The sequence below is a fragment of the Sinocyclocheilus rhinocerous genome, unplaced genomic scaffold (assembly GCF_001515625.1).
Source record: "Sinocyclocheilus rhinocerous isolate Xijiao unplaced genomic scaffold, SAMN03320098_v1.1 scaffold2341, whole genome shotgun sequence".
In the NCBI taxonomy this organism is placed as follows: Eukaryota; Metazoa; Chordata; class Actinopteri; order Cypriniformes; family Cyprinidae; genus Sinocyclocheilus; species Sinocyclocheilus rhinocerous.
In genome coordinates this window covers 332,766-357,084 of record NW_015647626.1, presented here as the reverse complement: position 1 = coordinate 357,084, position 24,319 = coordinate 332,766, and the positions used below count along the sequence as shown (strand labels likewise).

General features: G+C 39.0%; 4 protein-coding genes across 5 annotated transcripts; 2 read left to right on the top strand and 2 right to left on the bottom strand.

The window, feature by feature from the left end:
* Nucleotides 1-2,017: 2,017 nt before the first annotated feature.
* On the top strand, nucleotides 2,018-6,640 carry LOC107709363 (profilin-2-like). 2 transcript variants are annotated; one of them, XM_016513824.1, is made up of 3 exons: nucleotides 2,018-2,406; nucleotides 3,428-3,620; nucleotides 4,308-4,621. In XM_016513824.1, exons 1-3 carry the CDS (start codon nucleotides 2,278-2,280, stop codon nucleotides 4,403-4,405), a joined length of 420 nt encoding a protein of 139 aa, XP_016369310.1. In that variant the 5' UTR covers nucleotides 2,018-2,277; the 3' UTR covers nucleotides 4,406-4,621. The 2 variants fall into 2 exon arrangements, with proteins under 2 accessions (XP_016369310.1, XP_016369309.1); XM_016513823.1 differs by lacking the exon at nucleotides 4,308-4,621 and adding an exon at nucleotides 4,636-6,640 and having other exon boundaries at nucleotides 2,044-2,406.
* Nucleotides 6,641-10,029: 3,389 nt separating this feature from the next.
* LOC107709361 (proline-rich extensin-like protein EPR1) lies at nucleotides 10,030-13,954 on the top strand. Its single transcript, XM_016513820.1, has 6 exons — nucleotides 10,030-10,478; nucleotides 10,731-10,907; nucleotides 11,053-11,171; nucleotides 11,246-11,405; nucleotides 11,488-11,603; nucleotides 11,682-13,954. Exons 1-6 carry the CDS (start codon nucleotides 10,166-10,168, stop codon nucleotides 13,878-13,880), a joined length of 3,084 nt encoding a protein of 1,027 aa, XP_016369306.1. The 5' UTR covers nucleotides 10,030-10,165; the 3' UTR covers nucleotides 13,881-13,954.
* Nucleotides 13,955-14,949: 995 nt separating this feature from the next.
* LOC107709338 (alpha-2-HS-glycoprotein-like) lies at nucleotides 14,950-20,122 on the bottom strand. The gene is made up of 8 exons (XM_016513787.1): nucleotides 20,100-20,122; nucleotides 17,661-17,958; nucleotides 17,219-17,329; nucleotides 17,052-17,136; nucleotides 16,817-16,968; nucleotides 16,626-16,730; nucleotides 16,141-16,209; nucleotides 14,950-15,470 (listed from the first exon to the last, which is right to left on the bottom strand). The coding sequence occupies exons 1-8, from the start codon at nucleotides 20,120-20,122 to the stop codon at nucleotides 15,135-15,137; spliced, it is 1,179 nt and encodes a 392-aa protein (XP_016369273.1). The 3' UTR covers nucleotides 14,950-15,134.
* LOC107709362 (protein crumbs homolog 1-like) lies at nucleotides 19,880-23,219 on the bottom strand. The gene is made up of 4 exons (XM_016513821.1): nucleotides 22,336-23,219; nucleotides 22,174-22,215; nucleotides 21,217-21,339; nucleotides 19,880-20,398 (listed from the first exon to the last, which is right to left on the bottom strand). Exons 1-4 carry the CDS (start codon nucleotides 23,151-23,153, stop codon nucleotides 20,146-20,148), a joined length of 1,236 nt encoding a protein of 411 aa, XP_016369307.1. The 5' UTR covers nucleotides 23,154-23,219; the 3' UTR covers nucleotides 19,880-20,145.
* Nucleotides 23,220-24,319: the final 1,100 nt, after the last annotated feature.

Here is a 24,319-nt window from a genome sequence, read left to right as displayed (position 1 = left end):
AATGACAATGGATGTTCAGTAGTGAATCACCAACCAGTCTCTGTGTGAAAAAAAAAAAAAAACATGAGGTAGAAAAATCAACAGCATGTAAGTTTTAGGTTTCATATAATTTGTTAGATATATAACATTTACTTAACATTCACAAAAATGATATAAAACGAAAATGGAATATGGAAATTCCAATGGAATAATTTGTTGTTTTAAAATGTGTTAGCCTGTGTTTTATATTGTTCAGTAAGTGAGCTGTTTTAAAAGTAAAATGTTTCCTTTTTTTTTTTTTTTTACTTTTTGGAGTTGGGGGAAGACTGCAGGGCTGGTATTAAAGGCAGGGTATGTGATTTTTCGAAAACACTTTAGAAAACTGATTCGGGCCGAATAGCAAAACAAACTTGTAGCCAATCAGCAATAAGGGGCGTGTCTACTCGTCTCGTGATGTGGAGGAGAGAGCTTTCAGTGCATGGGACGGACATTAGCCGAGCGACAGAAAGATAGAGATGGCGGATAAAAAACAAAAGAGGAAAACGTCTGCGGAACGATAAGGCAAGAAGTAGGACCCGTGTAAATATCGGATCAGCTTTCCAGCGCTGGAGAGAACTCAAGGAGCGGAGGCCTGCGATCGGACGCCGAGGTTGCTTTGTTTCTTCTCAATAGGTGAGTAACACCGTGTCTACAACAGCTAAAGTCTGCCTACACTGGACGCAATCAAACGACCGTTGAAAACCATTTGAAATCTGTGTCAGCACGTCATAAATAGAACCCGACAGCAGTTTTCTGTCGGGGATTTGTTGCGCCGCGCCGCTCACATCCGTAGACACGGTGTAACATTGGTTTTGCTTTGTTTCACAGAACTAATCGTTGCCTGGGTTGCGTACGTATATGTGGGGCGGAGCTATCAAAATAGGGGCAAGACCCTTTTGGGGTAGGGGCGTGTTTGTTTTGGTGATTTCAAATATCAACATTGGCTACCAGAAATCACTTACTCTGCCTTTAAGATGATTTTAACATGAGATGATTTTTTAAAAAAAAGAAAAAAAAGGTAAATTTATTAACAAAATAAATGAATGTACAAACTAAGCTGATATTCGTGTTTGCTATGAGTGTTACATATGCGTTCCACTATGGTTTCAGTGGGTCCTGTACAGTTTAATGCCTTGAGATGACATCACAGGCCCCTTCATCGCTGGGCCCCCTGATATTTAACATTTAATATTTAAAATTTGCCTATAGGCAATGTGTATAGGCAAATGTGAATCAATTTTGACCCATATTTGGGGTACTAAAACAAAATGTTATTTTTATATTTTAATTTTTTTAATATTATTTTATTTTTAATATTTATAATATTATTTTTGCAAGTTTTTATTGTTTGTTTTTTTAAGTCACCCAAAAATGACATGTCGTCCCAAACTTGTATGACTTTATTTCTTCTGTGGAACGTAAACAAAGATATTTTGAGGAATGTGTAATGGGGGTTCATACAATGGACATTAATCATACCATTAGAGTTTTAATTAATATTTTTAATTCGTTTTTATTTTTACATGTTCCATTCCATAACATTGTGTGGTTTTCCATTTTCATTATTTTTTTTTTATGTCTATATAGTTTTTATTTTATTTATTTATTTATTTTCCAGTTTTAGCTTTTATCATTGTAGTACAAATGTTTTCAGTAGCTAGCTAGCCTAAATATAATAACCCTGGGAAGTAATGTAACCATAACTGTTTGGTTACCAACATAGTTCAACATATTTTCAATTGTGTGTCGTACAGGTTTGGAAAAACATGAGAGTGAGTAAATGATGACCGATTTTTTTTATATATTTTTTTTTTGATGAACTATCCCTTTAATTGATACTTTACTGAAATATCAGAACACATCATGTGGAAAAATAATACAAAAAGTAACTAATTCATGAGTCATAACGAGGAAAAAAATAAACCAATTTGTGTTGTTTGAAAGCAATTACATCTTGATAATGAGACTGAGCTGGCGTTTTCAACATCAGAGGGTCTATTTTTGTCCAGCGTCGCAGTGGCGGTGGTGAGTCGTCTGCGCGGAGGGATATAGCACGGGACTACACCCAGGCGCTGTCTCAGTCCGTCGGCTTTCTTTCCTGCCCGAGCTGAGATTTCACACAAGCCAACGAGCCGGACAGCACAGGAGACGCCAAAACCCTCCATCCGCACAACCCTCGCTAGACCTTTAGCACGTGTAGCGTTAAATCCACTCCAGTGGGTGTAGTTTGTCCTATACATCCTTTCAAATCACAGAAAAATGTCTTGGCAAAGCTACGTGGATAATCTGATGGACGATGGCAGCTGCCAGGATGCCGCCATTGTTGGCTACACGGACGCCAAATACGTTTGGGCATCGTCAGAGGGTGGTACTTTTAGCGGTATAACGGTAAGATTTTGCTAGATTAGCACCAGTTGTGCGGTTAACGCTTCGTTTTCATTGAATTCGGGGTGTAATTTGTGTGTTAGGGCGAGCGGAGGGATTCGGGTGTTAGCAAGCTAGTCAGCTTTAGCACGCGTGCACGGGGAGCCGGTCTCGTGCATAGCGCGAGCTAATCATTTCAAGCGTATATCGCAATAAAATTAACACTAGTTATCGTGTTTATCATTAGCAAAGCTGCAACGGTATAACCGAACCTCGTTTCCAAAAGCGAAAGAACGGTGTGAATTGAAGTGTTTCTGCTGAATGGATCGAGGCCCAGATGAAAGCACAGGGCTGTGGCCACGGCCTCTAGACTTCATTACTCATATCACAATGAACCACATTATGCTTATCTAATGACCCCAGTTAAAGTGCAACCGCTGTATAGCCGAACCCACACAGCAAGTTTTCTTTAGATTTCGACGACTTTCATTGGATGCAAACGGGTCCGGCTTTGATTAAATCACACATTTCCTTTTGCATTATTCAGCAATATCGATTTCCACGCGTTGTGCATTGTGTTTTTATATTTCATACGTCCTTCAAATGCACAGATCCCCTCGCTAGATTGTTAGCAAGCCCGGGATTCTTTCAGAGATCGGACTCGGTCTGATCAGTCTTGAGATAAGCTGCAGTCTTAGGCCATGAGAGGAGGAAGTTCAGACAGTTTTCCCTACAGGAACACAAAGATGGCGTCCCGTCGCCTGTGAATGCTCACTCTTTCCCGCATCACACTGTTAGTGTTAGAACACATCGAGCCTGGGTTGTGCTGTTATCATTGTCACGCTTTAAAAATGATTCAATCTAACTCGCTATTTTGAATGGGTCAGATTGGTTGCACTCATGGCATGCTAATGCATGCAAATAATCCATTCAAGGTTTTCTACAAAAGTATTTACAGTTTGCGTGACCTACATGATACTAAACCTTACTTAATGATCTGACTATTGAAACAAGTGTCTTTTTTTTTTAATGCTTCATTTTTCAGCCCGATGAAATCGATGTCATTATCGGCAAAGACCGAGAGGGCTTCTTCACCAGTGGGATGACTCTAGGGAAAAAGAAGTGCTCTGTGATCAGAGACAGCCTTCATGTGGAAGGGGACTGGACAATGGACATCAGGACAAAGAGTCATAATGGAGAACCGACATACAATGTTTCCATAGGCAGAGCTGGCAAAGGTAAACTATACGTGTAATATGTTCAATTTAGTGCACAAATATATTCAAATCACCCCCGATAAGCACTTGATGATTTTATTCATTCATTTTATTAGGTATCTGTGTCTGCTCAGAACAAGTATTAGTATAGATTAGCTCTGGGAAACGTCTTAATTCCTTACGATTTTTTCACTAATAAATCGTTTTTTCATAGCTAATTTAGGAAAATGACCCTTAATGCTCAGATGTGCCCACTCATACAGTCTGCCTTTGTGGTCCTCTTTTTGAATACAAGGAAGGTATAGTTTAAGCACAAATTCAATAGAGAACATGGTGTCAGTGTGATCCTACGAAAGCCTCTCAGAGATATCGTAGCAAGGTAACTCTGTTTCTAAGGGATTTAGGGTGTGTGGGGCGGGTCGAAGGTCCTTTGGAATGTGGCAGCATCAAATTCCCCTTCCTATTTCCTCTTTCCTGTACACTAAAATATGTCACTACAAAGCTCAAGCAGCCAGCTTCAGACCTCCTTGTCAAATACTCTGAATCGCTTTCTTCTACTTGGTTGCTTTTAATGGTGAAACGCATGTGCATGCAAACACTTCTGATTGCAATTGTGATTCTCTTTCTCCTCTGTTTCATGATTGTTCCCTTTTTTTCCCTAACCACCACACTTCTCAACTTTCACCTTTTCTATTTCTTCTCTTTCAGTCTTGGTTCTTGTAATGGGCAAAGAAGGGGTCCATGGAGGCGGATTGAATAAGAAGGCATACTCAATGGCAAAATACTTGAGGGATTCAGGGTTCTAATGTAATTAAGCTTGTTTAGTTTCACTTGAGGGACAGAAAGAAGAAAGAAGTTTGCTGTTAAGCTTTCTCCTTCAAGCAGTTAATGTCTTGAAAAAATTTAATAGCAATCAAGGGAAGAATGGTGATAATATCCTATAATGTCCCCGTGTCATCGGGGGGAAAGACTTTTTTTCATTTTTTTTTTCAGTTTTGTTCATTTGTCGTCTTTTTTCTTTCCTTATGTACTCCAGTGTTGGTTATAGTCATGGGAAAGGAAGGTACCCACGGAGGATTGCTCAACAAGAAAGCATTTGGCATGGCTGAGTACCTGAGGAAAGTTGGATACTAAAGCAGCCCCTTCCCATCCATCCACACAGCAGCTCACTTTAATACACCGCACCACACTTCCCACCCACTCACCCACCCCTACCCTCATCCTCGCCCCCTTTTTGTCAACTTGACAGCACTACCAGAAACAGTTAGTAGATGCATCGTTGTCTTTCTCCAAATCTATCTGTCCATTTTTTTATGAAGTTCTCCTTTTGTTTAATGCTCCATGTCCTTTAGTTTTCCAAGTTTTGACATCTTTTTTTTTTTGTGCCACAGTAAATCAAGCATGTTGGTTTTATGAAGGTTCAATCACAAACACTACTGTACATACCATAGATGTAAAAATGAAGATTAAAAAAAAAAAATTGGACGACCCAGAATTTGTGTAAATTCACAAGTAAAGTCACTACATTGTCCAATTTTTTTTTTCCTTAGGCACTGCTTTTGAACCAGCTTAAGATAGATTGATGCCTCTCAAGTGCTTTGAGCCCTTGTTGAGCTCTCATGGTCTTCCTTGTATACAGCATGTCCAGGATGGAAAAAGTGCATGCATATCTTTTAGGTCAATATCATCGTTTTCCAGTAACTAACTACACCACCTTGTCTCAGCTTTGAGAATGAAGATAACCAGTCATGTAACACTTTTTTTTAATTTTATTATTATTATTTTTCTTCTTGGTTTGATCCTGAATTCATTTAGTAAGCATCTCTGCCCCTGCCCTCGTGAACTGCACCACCTTAGCCCCAGCTACTATTATATGCCCTGTACCTTCTTTAGTTTGAGAACCTTATATCAAATGCTTTTGCTGTAGTATTTGGATGTGGTCTTGTAAGTCATTGGTCTAATGTTGGAATATTCTGAATGTGGTGGCAGATCAGCATATACAAGGTTTGGGTTAAGTTGTTCCCCAAGAGCCTTTGCATCCCGGACTGTATGGACATTCCATCGCTACAATAGCTCAGGCACTTATAATTGTTGTTTGCCAGCTCCTGTAAAATGTTTTTCTTTTTGTTTGTCCTTTTTTTTTAAGACAAAAAGTGCTGCCATCCCAATGTACCTCTGGTTCTGTCCGTTTCACTTTGGGTTCTCTAATAGGACCAATTTTTTTGTTGCATCTGGTGGGATTAACAGAATTGCTCCAAACTATTGTTGTGAAGGATGACTGCTAGCTTCATCTGTTGCCGACTTTATAACACTAAATTTTCAACACTTTAAATACACAATGTAACACCAAGCTCATTTGTATTAAACACTATTACTGGCTTAACAGTTTGAAATTAAAAACCAAATATATAACTACCTGAGAATTCCTCTCATGAATGTCTTGAATAGATGAAATGGCAGTCTTACTGTTAACGTCACATCAAAATTCTTAAACATTTTTGACTTTTAATCTGTTATTTTCAAGAATGAAACCATTTGGAAGTCATTGCCTTGTAAACTACTTAATTGCGATGTATCAAACTGTCATAGCACGGTACAAATGCTTCATTAAATAGACAAAAAAAAAAGATACTGAAGTAAACTGTGTACACTAACTTTTTCTGGGATATGGTGGTATTAGTTGGAAAAAGACCACTAGTTGAAGTCAGTTGTATTGTGGAAACTTGTTAAATAAAGCTGTGTATCCTGTGCCATAATGTAGATCTGATCTGTTGCTACTGTGAGATGGATTTTAACTGCTGCCCTGTGAGAGGAGTCAATTCTTCAGTGGCACCTTTAGGATATTTGGCATCAATTCAACCTCCAGGGCATGTGGAAAATGTACAGATTAAATTAAAGATAAAATTATGTCTAGTTCTCTCCCTTCTTACATCTGACCAGCTGATATTCAACTCAATATGCGTGGAAGGAAAGAAAAAAAATGCCATGATTTAACCACCTTGTTTACAGACAGATCAAATAAACCTATTCCAACCAGAAAATTGATTTTGGTCACTTGTTTGTCTTCAAGCATCTTCCTATCAATTTGAAGAAAATGAAATCTACAAACGACAGTGTAGGGCATGGTAGGTATCAGAAAAATATTTTTTTTTTCTAAGCAGTTTTCAGTATGTTAACTTCCATGTTGATATTAAAGAGGGGCTTAAGAAAAGAACATTCTTACTGACTTATTGAAATATTTCTGTTTTTGTTGTATTTTGGATCAAATAAATGCAGCCTTGGGGCCCGTTCTTCGTACGTCGCTAACTCCGTTAGCTGGATTTGATTGTTGATGATTTGGCGTGATCTTGGATTGTTTGGTTCTTCGAAGCTCATCCCGGAGTTGCTGTCATAGCAACAGGTCCGTAAATTTAAACCGGCTCGGGAGCAGGCTTATTTCACGTAAACAGTATTAGATTGCATCTTTTTAAGCAGAATTGATACTTAAAATCTGTCCGCTACCACCGCTACTTTATTACAAGAGTACCCTATTAATCCAGGGACAATAATTTAAAATAATAATCATTTAAAAATTAATTTAAAGATAATATAATAATGTTGTGTAGTCTTTAATATTATAGACACAGCCGGTTTTACTCACTGAAAGATTTATTCGTCATAAAATTATTACTTCATAATTGTATTCGAGTCTTACACGTATGCTATAAAGATAATGTAGAGTCGTGCATTCATTTGAGTGATGACGGCTATTATGGGAGTGGCTTGATGGAGCGCAAGAACAAAGATGCACAGTTCTGGTCCTAACAGCCCTCCAGGTTGTGATATGTGCAGTCTGGCTATCAACTGCCTCTCCAGCACCCTATAAAAATAACCTGTATATTCACTCTATAATTGTCTATGAATGTGCTATTGGCTCAGCGGCTGGTTTTTCTATGCTGCTGGGATACATTGGACTTTTGGCAGCAGTAAGCTTCCTGTTAGCCTTCCTGGCGAGAAATCTTCCAGATAATTTTAATGAAGCAAAATTCATCACTTTTAGCATGCTGATCTTCTGTGCTGTGTGGATTGCATTTGTTCCAGCTTATGTAAGCTCGCCAGGGAAATATGCAGTGGCTGTGGAGATTTTTGCCATTTTAGCTTCTAGTTTTGGATTACTGGTGGCCATATTTGCACCAAAGTGTTACATCATCCTTTTACATCCAGAGAGAAACACTAAAAAATACATCATGGGAAGACAAACACAAAATAAATAGTTTTACATTACTGTGATGTAAAATTGTGAAATCTTACTTAAAACTATTTTATTAGTTTTGGGTATATTATTATATTAACTCAACACATTCTGTGTCTACACCATCAAATCTTCTCTCTGCTGCTCTCTGGTGTCAGTAATTTCATGCAGTCCTGCTTACTAAAAGTGGCACTGATTTATCTTCCAGTAGAGCTAAATTGCAAATGTTGGATCATTTATATTATCAACGTATATTGACATATCGCCCAGCCCTAAAACTGTAAACAAATAAGCAGTATATTTTTTACATCCTTTACATATTTATCCTTGTAAAATTGTAACACAAATGTTTGTAGTTTGAAGTGAGTCCACTATTTATTAAAACCACAATGTACATTATTAAAATATAAATATTCTAGAATTATTAAATGTAATTTACACTTGATTTAATAAATGAATGACGAGAAAAGATTGCTAAAACAGCTTCATTTTGATTATAGAGAATAATCAAAGTTCCTCACATGATTCATTTAGCTTCCCACAATTTAAGACAGATAATGTGAGATACCTCTCCATTATACCAACAGTATTTCGAGAACATTTACAAGAGAAGCTATGCCTCAGTGTACAGAGAAAAGGTAAAAAGCAAATTGCTTGATTTTTATTTATTTTATTTTATTTTTATTTTTTTTGGTGCAGTTAAATCAGGTTAAACTAGAAATAAAATACATTTTCTAAGGAACTTGGAGTGGTGAAAAATATTGAAGTTGTCAACTGTTGTGTCACAGAAATTACCATTTCAATATAGAGCAGTGGTTCCCAATCCTGGACCTGGGTTAAAATATTCAGTAGATATTTAACCATCGTACTGCATGCTCAAAACTAACTAAACTTGCAATATTTGTGATCAGTTTGTTACAACTACCAATATTTTTACTTCCATTTATTGTTTGTGCTATTATAATGAAAAGTCTGTCACAGACTGACAATGATAAAATGACACCTGTTTCAGACATTTAAGCCCAGGGGCCGTTCTTCGTATGTCGCTAACTCAGTTAGCTGGATTTGATTGTTGACGATTTGGCATGATCTTGGATTGTTTGGTTCTTCGAAGCTCATCCTGGAGTTGCTGTCATAGCAACAGGTCCATAAGCTTAAACCTGCTCGGGAGCAGGCTTATTTCATGTAAACAGGATTAGATTGCATCTTTTTAAGCAGAATTGATACTTAAAATCTGTCCGCTACCACTGCTACTTTATTACAAGAGTACCCTACTAATCCAGGGACAATAATTTAAAATAATAATCATTTAAAAATTAATTTAAAGATAATATAATAATGTTGTGTAGTCTTTAATATTATAGACACAGCCGGTTTTACTCGCTGAAAGATTTATTCGTCATAAAATTATTACTTCATAATTGTATTCGAGTCTTACACGTATGCTATAAAGATAATGTAGAGTCGTGCATTCATTTGAGTGATGACGGCTATTATGGGAGTGGCTTGATGGAGCGCAGGAGATGCAGATAACGTGATCTTGACCCTTAAGAAACTAATTAATGCGGTCACGTAACAAATCTGTTCAAATATAAAATTAAATGAATTGCTAATTACTACATTGAAATAAAAATGTAAAGCCTGTGCAAATATTAGAAATTGGGAATCATGTGAAAAATTTAAATAAAATATAGAAAATGAAATCTACAAACGACAGTGTAGGGCATGGTAGGTATCAGAAAAATATATTTTTTTTCTAAGCAGTTTTCAGTATGTAAACTTCCATGTTGATATTAAAGAGGGGCTTAAGAAAAGAAAATTCTTACTGACTTATTGAAATATTTCTGTTTTTGTTGTATTTTGGATCAAATAAATGCAGCCTATGAACGCGCAATTATCTCAGATAACTCAATCCAGCCAGACTAATCATCAACAACAGGTGCGTTCAGACCCCAATTAACCAGATCCTGATGAGCGCGATGATATCATCTTGGATGTGACATTTCATCTCGGATGTAATAAGCGACGTACGAAGAACGGGCCCCCGGTCAGTAGAAGATACTTCTTCAAAAACATTAAAAATAATAATAAAAATCACACTGTCTAAAACTTGACCGGTATTCAAGTCACACACACACGTGATACACGTGAACATAAATTCATATACTCATGCACAGGCCTTCTTTCCCCTCACTAGGCTTTTTAACAGGTGCCTCTGATTTGCCAGACGTGCCCTAATTGTAGTAAGATCTTGTATATTTCAGCTGCTTGAGATGGGCCGGGGTTTTGCGACACACTACAGTGGTGTGGTGCGTGTGCAAAACGGCCTTGTCGAATGGCGTTTAAAGAGAAACCAATCATGACGTGTTGTATATTTATTTGGCTTAGCTTTATTAAAATCAGTGGTTTTGTGGTACTTAATGAGGAAAAACGTCTTGATTCAGCGGGCTCTTTTAATAAGAATGCACGAACAAGAGAGTCATTCGATCGAGGGGACCAGAAGCCGAAATCTGGAGCACAGGTTGGGCGCCTTCTCATTTGGCAAGACCAGGCTTCAAAATCACATGGTGGTGGTAGAGTCAGGATTTCTTCGGACTTCAGTTCTCGCAGCCAACCCGATGAGAACGCAAACCAGTCAGATGATTCAGGTAAAGATGTCTCTGTGATTTGCTGAATGCATTTGTGTTGATTTAAGCCACTACATTATAGAATAAAAGAGTAGGTGGTTTTTAAACACTAACTAGATGAATACTTGTAGTTGTTGTTCCGTATTGTTAGTCGCTCAAAACGTCTTTGATTCTTGCACATCCTTGCAAAGAGATTTCATTTTTAATAGCATGTTAACTATTACAATGTGGAGTTGTCTTTCTGTTCACATTTTCTGTATCTTCTGTCAATAGGCTGGATGAAGCTGCAACCTCTTTGGGAACAGGTTTATGGTCTAAACACCATGTTTACTCCAACAGTGGAAAGGCTACTTGGAATGAAACCCAAGGTGGATTGTGTTGGAGATTTGATGAAATTGACAGTTCATGGACGAGAGGCTCCTTTTGGGTCCAACTTTCTTATTGATCGAGGTTTGCTTCTCCATTTACTTTTTTTTTTTTTTTTTTTCCACTTCAAATGTTATTTTGAAGTGGAAAAATAACTTAAATTATTTTTGAATAATAAATTGAAGTTATTATTTCACCCAAAAAAATATTTTTTTTTGTTCTTCTGTAGGAAGCATCCCACCGCTTCCATTGGCACAGTTGCCCTCAGAATGTGGCCATATATTTTTGAGAACATGGAGAGACTTTGTTTTCGTTATACCATATAATGGATGTTACGTATCACAAGAGGTTTGTGTTTATATTTGAATGTAAATGGAATATAGCATGTATGATCCCTTCTGACTTCCCCCTTGTGTTTTCAGAGAGACACTTTTGTTCTTCCTTTACTTTGGTGGGGATTGCCTGTGAAAATGTCTTGTTCCTCACTGACCTCGGCAGAAAGTGAGCCAATGGTCTCCTGCTACAGTAATGGCATGATTGTGAGGCTGCATAGAGGAGTTTCTGAGAACCTAAAGATCAAAGGTAACACAAAGGTTCATGTTTGTTTACATAGGTTGCTGTGAGCTTTACAGGTCTAAATTTGATTAATTCTGCTTAAACCTAGTAATGAATGAATGGCAGCCTCTTCTGAAAGTGTCGGCTAGATGTGGATACAGCTTGGTGTCACATCCAGAAGGTGTGGTCATCCATGCCCCATATATGCCATGCACGGAGCCAAAGGTATTCAACATGTTCTACATTTTACCTGAATTTCATTCACTCATCTTGAATACACTAAGCTTTTGCCTTACTTTACAGGATGGGGTGTTCACTCTCAGCATGGCAATGGAGAGCGAGTTTAATCTGTCCTGCCCAGCACTGTCGCTTGGTCTTCCTATGAGTGCACCTGATCTTGTACGTGAAAATGAATGCATTTCTGTACCTCATGCTCTGACTTCAACAACACTCCCTCCCACCACAATTACTACAACTACTAAAACCACTCAGCCAAAGCAGGCTCCTACAACAAGTTCAACAACTTCCACAAGTTCAATTCAAAAGTTGGCTACTCCTCCCTTCCCTTATTACATCCCTGGCCAGCCAGATTTTAAACCTGTTCCTCCTAGTTACCGTTTTCTCATTTTTCCTCCAAACATACCATCAACGATTCTTCCTCAAGGTCCCAAAATTGTGGGTCCCCCAACTACTATTACCCAGAGGCCACAAGCACCTATTCACGCAAAACGTCCTCAAACTTGGTACCCTTGGTACCCTAAGCCCAGCTTGGGTCTTACCCGTGACCCCAGTCATCAAAGTGCAGCTGGGCCACATTATCCAAGAAAACTTTTGTTGGCTCCTATAGCCCCTATCACTCCCCTACTAAAACCCACAGGTAATCCACGAGATAAGTTGACTTTCACCGCACCCATTGTCCCTCCTTTGCAGTGGGCGCCTATGTTTCCTCCCAGCAATATGGTATATCCTTTATATCCTGGAAAACTTGAATTTGTCGCTCCCTCCTCAGCAGTCTTTCCTCAAGTCCCCTACCTGCCTCATCACTCCCAAACCCAACAAAGACCCTCTGAACCACATTTTCCACCAAAACCAGAGTCTAAAGCACCTATACCTGCCCCTACGAGAAAGACAGGACCGCAGCTCCTCCACTCTCCACTCCTCTCCTTCCCGCCACATCGTTCAGAAATGCCACCCGTTCCTACAAAGGTTCCGCAGAGTAATACAGTTTCCACCTCTGGGGCTGTTACTTCCAGTTCAACCACATATTCAGAAGAGTCTGAACAAGCTGTAAAACCACAAGCTTTTGTGCTTCCATACCAATCAGTTGTTAAGGGTCCTCCTATGAACTTACACTTTGCTTTAACCCCAAGCACTAATTCTACCCCTTCACTCCCCAAATTTCCTCAAGTTGTTCACACCCTTACCCCAATAAAGGCTCCCTCGACTCTAATTAGTTCATCCCATGCACATTCTTTTCACTGTCCAACTTTCTGCCCTGGAGCCCCTTCAATTTTCTACCACCACCACAACCATCACCATTTTGGTCATCCTCTTCAAATGTCTAATCTTGACGTTTCTAGTATGACCAAAATTAAAGGCCAAATGTTGTCATCTCCTGTTGAATCTCCTGGTTCAACCCTTCTTTCCCTTATTCAGGCTATGGGTTATAATTATGGCCCACTTTCCTCAAAACGTACAGCTGTACCACCAACTTCAGATTATACAGCAATGCAATATTTGGTGGAGAATCCCCTCATTAAGGATACCGATGCCCCTGGTACTTCAAAGTATTTGACCGGGCCAACCATGTGGCCCTACATTTTTAGGAAGTTTGAATCCACTGCTGCGCCTCCACGGTCTACAATGAAACCTGCGACTGTTGCTCTTGTTATTCATCCTTTGGGACCTTCTAAGCTGCATTCTAGACTCTTACAAAATATACCAGTTGCTGAACCTCTTGCTTATTCAGACCAAAGCCCAGACCCTGCAGTTAACCAGGCTGAGATACAGCGGTATTTCTCCCCGTGGGGCCATGACACACAGCCAATGTTAGTTGCTCCAAATAATGTTCCCTCTTTTGAGAAAATAGTCCAACATGACATTTCTTCAAAACCTGCAATGCCTCCAACTCATGGCAAAAATTTATTTATGAATTACTGGTATCAAGCTGCTAATTTGAATGCCAAGCCCCCTATGTCTAATTCTCCCACAAAAGACTCCCTCACCCAGATGCCATTACCTCAGCCATCCAATAATCACAATCCATTTGAGCCGTCAAATCAGTCGCCTCAACCAGAGCGAAGTCGTGGCAAGAACCCTCCACTGCTGCTGAATGTTCATCCCTCTATGCAGATTCACAACTCTGTGCCAGTAATGAGCCCTCAGCTGTATTTCCCTCCAAATGGAGAATCTGTGGTTCCTATGTTTAGGAGCCCAAAATTATTTGAGACTCATTGGGTTCCTGCTGTTCAGTCGAACAAGGGTGCATCCACTGCACACTGAGGAATGTGGAGAGCTGGAAACAGTGCTAACTTACAATAAAAGAGTTTAAGTGGAAAAACTGTTATTGGCTTTTCTTTAAAGACCCTTTTTTGTTGTCACACGAGACGTAGAAGAAACATGTTCAAGAGGTTGGGGGTGGGTTGAATGTTTATATCAGTGATGTCCAATCCTGTTCCTGCATAGCCACCTTCCAGCAGAGTTTAGCTGAGAAACGTGAAAGCAATGGTCTGTATATTCGGTCATCTCTACCAGAAACCCTACGTCACTTTTTTTAGATGAGCAAGTTACAGAAAAATTATATATGCGTCCATACCTCCGTTTGCCTTACATCTACCCTTTTTTGTTGTCACACGAGACGTAGAAGAAACATGTTCAAGAGGTTGGGGGTGGGTTGAATGTTTATATCAGTGATGTCCAATCCTGTTCCTGCATAGCCACCTTCCAGCAGAGTTTAGCTGAGAAACGTGAAAGCAATGGTCTGTATATTAGGTCATCTCTACCAGAAACCCTACGTCACTTTTTTCAGATGAGCAAGTTACAGAAAAATTATGTATGCGTCCGTACCTCCGTTTGCCTTACATCTGACAATGTTTAGCTGTTTTTATTGTAAAATGACAGTTTAACAAAGAGTTACTACGTTTTGAATAGGCTCAGTATTAGGGTATATTACCTGTGATACACAATGGCATTGGAAATACAGCATTTAAAATAAATACTAGAGAATCTCGGTCCCACTTATTTCGTTTTTTTTCTTTTTTCTTTTTGACAATTTTTAGTTTAATAATTTGAATGTTGTATAGGCCTATTGAAGGGGTGTTTAAAATATACAGTATTCATGAACAGACCTTTTCCTCAAAGCCATTTCTGTGAAGAGTGTGATAAAGATATGGCCACCATCCTGTGACAGTATGACATCATTAAGTGATCATTCCTAATGCGGGATATTCAATGTGATCTTATGATGGAAATCTGCACAAACCTTTTTTGTTCTAAAACCTTTCTAACTATTTTCACCATTCCTTAAGGTGAAAACACTGCTTATTGATTACAAAATGCACTAAACACGGACTCATAAACATTTGCATTTTATTACAGCACCATAGTAACAGGCACAGCCTTTATTGCTTCCTTAACAAGAAGGCCAGGTTTGTTATAAAACATTTACTCCTAACCGACTGCACTTATGAGTTTGGTGGCTACCTCCGAACAAGATGAGTTAATGTCATCTGTATGCGGTCGTGAAATTTGACCAGGTCAGAAATGTTTCTTTTTTCCTGGACAAATGGGAGCAAGGAGAATCGGCTCTGAAAGAACAGCTGTTTTTTCTGACACTGCTGCATCTACTGCTGGCCCTTCTGTTGCAGCGACCTCCCTCTTTACAACAGGAGCTTCCTTTGGCGCCATCACCACCTCGGCTGATTCAGCGGATTCTGCAGAGAGCAGACCGCTGGCCGAGGGGTCATGGAGTGCTGTCAGCTTGTGATGTTTGAGGCCGTGGATGGCAGGGTTGTGCTGAGGTCCAAAGGTGTGTGCATGCAGAAGTTGTTGGACTCGCACTGTGGCGGTGCTTGCTGGATCCACAGCTGGGGTCTGTCATGAATAAAGGAATTAATAAAGTTGTACAGTGTGTCTAACTTTAGCTTAATCTGAGTTTAAGGTTTAAAGGTGAAGGATGTAATTTCTATGCCAATAATGGTGCCAAACGGAAATGCAGTCTGTTTGGTGGATGACTGGGGCCAGTCATAAGGGCCTTTCGCACCGCTTTAGTTCCAGAACTAAATGTACAATACTAAAGTACTGGGACGATTTTGCGCGAAACCCTGCTCCAGAGTAGGAGCTAATTTGGTTCTCGAAAAAGGCAGTCCGGTACTAAAATCGCACCCAGTTCCGGCGGTGCGAAAACGCCAAAAAGTGGGTAGTTCCACAATTAGTTCTGGTACTATGAAAAGGTTCCCGCGGTGCGAAAGGCCCTATACACACTCAGAAAAAAGGTTAAAAAGTTACCCTTTCACTACATGATTACGTTTTAACAATGTAATCGTTTTACGTTTTGATTTCAATCGTTTCAAAGTTTTACGTTTTGATCAGTAATTAAGTTCTGATGAAGAACAAATACAATAAATTTACCACTGCAGGTTGTGTCTCTGATTTAATATAATCAAATTATTGATTAAAGGCAGTCATTGCATTTTCAACATTTACAGTGTTTTACATTGTAAGTGCACATTGTGTTAATGTGAAATAATAAAGAGATATTTACTGGGCCAAAGATTTTGCAGTCAACATCATTCAGATTGGCAGAACCTTTTGCTAGACAGAGGCCATGGATCTAAAAATAGTCACAAATACGGATTAGACACTTTGAAGTCAACATGAAAGACGGTTCAAGCCATTTTGCTTCTGTAATCTGATGTTATTTCTGAGCAAAAGAGGATATTCAACAAGAAAAATGTAGGACGAGACTTGATTTTATGCGTGGGATTTGACTGGATCATGAAAAGCGGGCATGCAGAATGGAGAGAGGCAGTTGGACGGGGTGGGGTTTAAAAATGAAGAGGGTTTGGTGAGATCATCTGAAAAGTCAAGTCGCTTCAAAGGTTTAGCACCAATGTCTTATGCACAATAAGCCAGGAAAGTGTGTTCAGAAATTAAATAGGGTCATTCGGTTTCACGTTGACTTTGACACACAAAGCCAAACCAGCCAAAGTCTCTCTCTCTCTCTCAAAGATTTTTCCATTTTCTTACAGCAACAGCGTGATTCTGAGGGATGCATATATCATCATCTTGACTTGTGCAGTTTGTCCCAATAATGGCATATTCTGCAAAGTACCTGGGTCCACCACTGGCAATCTGCAAAAAAATGAGAAAACAGCACCATATTGTCTATTGGGAGCTTTATTGTCTAAAGATAATTTGTAGTACTCCATGTACATTACCTGGGATCTTATGCGTCCAATTTCAAGGAGTGCAAACTTTGTGTTTAGAGTATTATTTTTATTGAAATAATCTAAAGAGGATTCAATGAGTCGGAGGCCATCGGTATGATTTAAAAGAACGAGTTGAGGGCAGCCTAAGCATTCAGCTGATTCTAGACACAACAAAAAAACAAAACATCTCTCTGTGATCAGATGACAAGTGCATTTGTTTTACAGTGCTCTTTTGTCCTCTTACCTGTCTCGGTTTCACACTTGAATGCCACCACAGACAGACCTTGAGTTGTATTTGCCAGTACAAAATCACAATCTGCCTCAACTGCCTAGAAGAGAACCAGAAAGATACTTAATTAGTTGCAATATAACATTTCCGAAAGTACACATACAAATAAAGTTAGTTCTCACCGTATTAACTTTTTGTCTGACTGGACAAAGGCTCACTGGCGTTGGATCCAAGACATGACACGTAGTTTCCAGCAAATCCAACTCCAGATGATACGCGTCCGCTTGAAGTGGCTTCAGAAAGACATTTGAATCTTAAAAGCCCCATTTATACCAGTAGTATAATCTGCTAAATTTATGTAAAAGAGAACGTTTTTGAATAGTTGTGTAGATATAAAAACATTAGTTTATAGAACAAATTTGATCACAATGTTACATTTTCAGAAGCACATCACAAATACTGTATGAATTCCATAAACTGGATGTTATGTTTCGTCCATTTCAGTGGACGAAATAATCATATCATATCTACATTTTTAAAGCCAATGTTACTAACTTGCATACACCACATGACTGTTACAACCACCATCACACGAGCATTATTCACGATCATCCGTTATCTTACCATGGAGACGATCTTGATTTTGTCAATTTGATTGAGGACATATTTGTAACCGTGTGTGTGCTGAGCATTGAGGAAATCCTGTGCCACCAGAGCCGCTGCTTCAGCCTCCGGGGTATCGCAGGGAGGGAAGCTAACGCTGGGCATCACCCCCTGCGCCCGTGACCCCATTACCAGGAGCCCGAGAACAGTGAACGTAGCGCAGAGCTGCATGCTGAACAGTAATAACCTGAAATCCTGAAGCGAATATGCGGACAGAGGGTAACCTGGTTTGGTTTGCTGTATATATATATATGCTGTACTTTAGTCTTGACCACATGGTCAATGTAAAGACATTCTGGTTTCTGTTACGTAAATGACTCCAATGAACCAACTTTGGGTGCCAAAGTAAACGAGAGTGGATGTTCAAAATAAAGTTTGTTTTGGGGAAGCAGGGGTGCTTTTAAACTTTGACCACGTCCTTGATGATAAAACGAACATGAATGGAGCCTGAATGAAAACCTCCCGCTTGTTTTCATGCTAAGAGTTCATGCATTTTCAACAAATATAATCAGAAAAGTAAAAGCCTTTTTGCAAACGTTTGTCAGATTTCAAACACTTACTTTTATACTTCTAAAAAAACGGTTTTGCTGTTTCTAGTGCTTCTCGAACACCCAGCAATGCAAAGCAAACATAACTTCATGCAAACTTGTTTTTCTGAAGTGACTCTATTTGCCTGACTATTGCAGAAATCCAGTTCAACTACTGCACAGTGGTCAACAATATAAGGGATGCTTGCAAACCTGATTTGATCAAGAGTCGCATGCTATTTTATGGCCTATATTTCCCCATAATTTCATTTGAAGAAAGAACTTAATCTCTTTTAGTTTGTGATATTCTAATCTCAAAAACAAAATAACAGTCATTCATTCAGTATGAAACATGCTGTCAGTCTCAAATTCATAAAACTAAAAATATTCACAGCTGCTGGCTAGAAAAATATTATCATGTCTGTTAGTTGCATTTATTACAAAAATATTGGTGATGCTCTTATTTTTGTGAATAGTTCAATAGATTTGCAAAAGACATCTGCTATATAGGTTTGATAATGGAAAATAATGGAAAGCTGAAGCAGTCATTTGAACACTTAGGTATAAAAGTCCAGGATTAAATATTGACTCCAGAAAAAGAAAAGAAAAAAGCATTTAATGATGTGCAAATCCATGCTTTCCTTATGATCAGAATATGACAGTATTTCATAACACTGGGCTTTATACATATTATGATTAACCACATTTTCTTCTAGTGGTGTGCACATGTTATGAGAAACATTTTGAGAACATTTTCAAAAATAGATATTTATGAGGAAAAGGAAGGCACACGTAAAGCCTTTCACTCGCAGATGCTACAATGTGTACAGATCTGAGATTTTTTTAAAGGGCTCATAGGATGCCCATTTTCCACAAGTTGATATGATTCTTTAGGGTCTTAATGAAAAGTCTGTAACATAGTTTGGTTAAAATGTCTCAATGGTAGTGTAAAAAACACCTTTTTTTACCCTGTCAAAAACAGCTCTTTTCAGAGCAAGCAGATTTGTAGCATTTTCCTTTAAATGTTAATGAGCTCTGCTGACCCCGCCCCTTTCTTCCGAGACGCTCTCAGAGAGACTGTTCCGCATTCATCGTGAAACTTGGCGTATTATTAGGAAAGGCGATTTGCAAAGATTTGTTCAAAAAAACCTTATACTCACTTCTCCTGTAGATGAGGCTGGATCACGAATGATTTGCGCGAACATAGACGCATTTATGTAGATCGGGGGCGCAATCCCTTCAGAAACAAACGTAATCCACTGCGTCTTCAGCGGCTCAGATGGATTTAGATTATATTTAGTCTTTTGCCTCCAAAATGTTTGTACTTAGCGGCAAGAAACCTGACTCGCTGTCAAGGCAACCAGTATTGAGAACGCCCACTAGCAACCTCATCGCCAGCCCCTGGCGACTTGCAGCGACAAAAGTCGCTGCTAGTGTGAACGGGGCTTAAGACACCAGTCCAGTCTGTGCTGAAACGCTACTGTCAATCAAACTATCGTGGGAGGGGCCTGTCTGTGTGATGTCACACAGACAGGCATCTGAGATCGGCTCGATTTGAGAAAGGGGTAAAGATTTTAGTAGATTAACAAAAAACCACTGGGTGGATTTTTATCATTTTAGGGTGGTTGTGTACACACACTGCCAACACACATTTCAGTTCAAACAACTTGTAAAAGTGCATGTAGCATCCGATGACCCCTTTAAATATCAGTATTATTCTAAAATGCTTCATTTTCTCTGCTCCATTAGCAGACAACCAATCACATATTGGTATTCTCACTGAATGTTTCTTAATCTACATTTTGTCCAAAAAAAAGAAAAAAAGGATTGCGACTTCCCATAATGACCTTTAATGATATTTAAAGACCTTCACGTATTGTATCCATCAGCCCACATCTGGGAAGAAACTGTTTTTAGTCCTAGTCATCATTGGCTGCGTTCCACTCAACCTCTGGGTCATCATCTAAACGCAAAATCAGGTATGACAACAGCTGGAAGATGTTCTGCCACAGGAGCAGGAACACATAGACGTAGAAGTCGCTGACGTCGATCTGACAGTGATCACCTGCAAAGCTCATCTCACACACACACTGGAACCTGTTGATCAGGTTGCAGCAGAAGCCTCCATTAAGGCAGGGGTCAGATGCACATTCATCCAGCTCCAGCTCGCACCTGTCAAAGAGAATCAGTCATTTAGATGGAGAGAAGACCAGTGAAGGCCATCTCATGGCACATTCCAAAAAGTAGGCAGAAAAACTAGATGATTGCATTTTCTGAAAAAAGTTTGTAGCTCCCTCCTTCTATACAAGTCTATGGGATTTTTTCCTTTATTAAATCAGCTGCCACTAATAGTCTGATTACTAATAGCACAATTCTCTTTGATGAGCTGCACTTTGAAGTGTCATTCATGTCTGTAGTACTAGTACAAATAGTGCAGGACTAGTTATGTGTTCATTCAAGTATTATAAATAATAATAGCTTTACTATAGCTAGCTTAGACAGAGCCATTAAGATCATTCATAAGATCATTTTGGCCAAATTTTAAATGCACTCATTCAGAATGAGACATAAAATAGTCCTTAAAGTGAAATGGACTATTACAGTCAACATCTGTGTGTGCTAGGTATTTTTATGCTAATCATATCTTTTTTAGTATATTTATTTGTATGTGTGTGTGTGTATATACATTACCCTTCAACATTTTTATTTTTTGAAAGAAATGAATCGTTTTATTCATTTAATTGACAATAAAGACATTTATAATGTTACAAAAGATTTCTATTTCAAATAAACGCCGTGCTTTTGAGCTTTCTATTCATCAAAGAATGCTGCAAAATAATCATAGCTTCCGCAAAAATATGAAGCAGCACAACTGTTTTCAACATTGATAATAATAAATGTTTCATGAGCACCAAATCAGCATATTAGAATGATTTCTGAATATTTTCAGCCTATTCACTGTGGTAACCTCTGTGGGTTTATATTCTTACCACTGTCCAGTGAATCCAGGTAGACAGTCACAATTATGCTCTACAGAAGAGCAATTCCCACCATTGAAGCAACTGTAATTCCATCTCTCATTCCCGCAGAAAGACACAGGAAGTTTAGGGTATCTAGAGAAAAATGCGATAAAAGGAGAACACTTTTTAAAGACGTATTCTTGCTTATGAGTAAGATACTACAATATAAGCAAGAAAGATTCTAATAGAGAAAAGCATATATTACAGGTTTTTATTTTACTTCCCTATTTAGGAGGTGAAAACAGTATGTGAAAAGACTAGTATGTCCGAATTCACAGTATTCATAAAACATAAATTTGTTTTAAAAATTCTAACACGCCCCCACGTCTACGTCACGATGTGGGAAGATTTTCATAATGCCGCCCAAATGTTCACGCAAAGAAAGAAGGCGTAACTTTTATTCTCGCTGTAGTATTGTTGTTGCCGCCGCCGCCATGTCGTGAAGGCGCTGTGTGCTTCGTTGTGAAAGCGAAACTACTTTGTTTGGTCTTCCAAAAGAGGACGATATCTGCTTCGTCATGCCTGGAGCTGATCCGTGCTGGTCGCTGAGGAAATACATCAACTTCGTGCTATGGATCGCCGGATCGGCTTTCACCGTGGACGAAGCGGAGTCCAGCCCGGGGTCGTCACATGTGGTTGCCGCAAGCCCGCCGGACGCTCCTTCGTCGAATCCGCCGGCCGCGCCATTCTCAAGCCCGCCCGCCTCTCTCATATGACCCCTTTAATTATTTACTGATGTGAAATGGGGATGCAATCTCCATGTCAGGGTTTATTCTGCAATAACTACTGGTTGGATGCACATCCCTTACTTATTACTATATTAACTACATGTAACATGTGTAACTATGCTTTTTTTAGAGACTTCCAAGAATCTCCTTCTAGCCCCCAGTTTGATCATTAATATATATTTTAAGAAGTCAGACTCACGGAAACCTGTCGATATACCATGGAAGCTCTGGAACTCTCTCCCTGAAACAGAAATGAAACATTACATGCATGCACATCTAAGAATGTCAGCATTTCAAGACATTGCTGAAGACTTCATCTCTCGAGATGCATTGCAGTGGTGAGCATAGGAAACATATTCACCTGCAGAAAGGACCCGTCGTGCTTCTTGGACAGAGACATGAGTAATGTTTCAATCCTCTTAGGCATGTTCCGCCATTGCTGCACTTGTGGTGGGCGCATACATCCACCTCCGTTTCACAGCGCCGGCCGGTGTAGCCTGCATCACACCAGCACTCGTATCCAGCTGAGATCGCTCTGCAGGCTCCGTGAACACACGGGTTTGATGCACAATCATCTACAGTGAATTCACAGCGTTGGCCATCCCAATCAGATGGGCAATGGCATTTGAAAAGGTCGAACAGATCTTCACAAACCCCTTCATTTTGGCAAGGGTCAGGCTCACAGACATTAGATCCCCAGCAGCCGAAGTAGGGAGTACCAGAAGTCCTCAGAAACCGCTCTTCCTGGGGTCTGGGCTGGTTCATCTCCACTTCACTGTAATGTGGCAATGCAAGGCCTCCGATCTGCACCAAACCGAGACAGCCAGCGAAGTTACCCTCCGAATCGGGTCCCAAGCCCCCTAAGATGATGTCCACATCTTCTCTGAGGAAATCCAGATCTCCTGAGGCTGTGAAGGAGACGGAGGGTTTCTCCCAGCGCTCGTCCACAACTATTCTCCATCTGGATGACTGGAGGACTGGGCTGTCCATGCTGAAGTCTGCTTTGTGCCACTGACCATCATTCACCAGATCCAGGCTGTGGATATATACATAGGAGGTTCGTTTTTCTCCCTGCAGCTCTAAAACCACGTGTCCATCGTGGATGGAAATGGTAATGAACTGAGAATCCCACTCAGCATGCAGTAGAGTCGCATTCTGCTGCCTGGTACGGAAATGCATTGAAATGCTGCCGAGGTATCGCTGTATTTTTCCATTGCCACGATAGGTGATTATGTGGCTGTCGCTGCGGATTCATTAAAAATGTTTTTTTTTATTGGTCTTATGGAGTATTCTAATTTGTTGAGATAGTGAGTTGGTGGGTTTTTGTTAAATGTGAGCCAAAATCATCACAATTAAAAGAACCAAAGACTTAAACTACTTCAGTCTGTGTGCATTGAATTTATTTAATACACGAGTTTCACAATTTGAGTTGAATTACTGAAATAAATGAACTTTTCCACGACATTCTAATTTATTGAGATGCACCTGTATATATAAACCCAAAATCCTTAGCTGATTCAAAAGTCTCCTTTACATATACGGATACTTCATATCTTATTTGCCTTCACAGTGTTTTACACTTTTTTTTACGTAAAAGTTTACTTGCTTTAAAATTGGATTCAACTGCTTTTTGGCAATGTTTGTGTATTTAAAGTTTCAGTAATTTTGTTACATATTTTTTGTGTTTTTTAAATGTGTGTATATAGTTATTCGTTTTTTATTTCTGTTTTAGCTATTTTAGTACATCAAGTTAAACTAAATTAAAATGAAAAATGTTGCTGTTGCATTTAGCTGAAATAAAGTTTGTTTTATTTTATTTTAGTTACATTTTATTTTTATTTCATAATTTTTTTCTATATGACTCAAGTTAAAATTGAGTAATTGGGTCTCGATTTTCCCTCAGTCCCTGTTTTCCAGTTTATTTGGCTTAGAAACATCTTAAAGTTACATTGTCACTTCATGCAAACTATTACTCAGGTGATGTGCAAAATCTTAAAATAAATAAATAAATAAAACAAATTATCTGGCATTCAGATCATATTGAGAAGGTCAGGACAGGGCCTCAATATTACTCACATTTTTTAAAAATGAGCTAAAACAACAAAAAATTAAGATATTTCTTATTTTCATTCACACTCCAAACAACGTTGTTTTTTTTGTGGTTTTTTTTGTTTTGTTTTGAAGAACAAGTATTCACACCTAATATATGAGGAAACCTCATTTTAAAAGTCTGATTTTTACATCTGGAAAAGATATGTCAATTAATAAAATCTTATAACTCAATGGGCATATTTATTGGGTACAAATTATGTGAGTTGAAAAAAAATTAAAAGTCCTTATCTTTA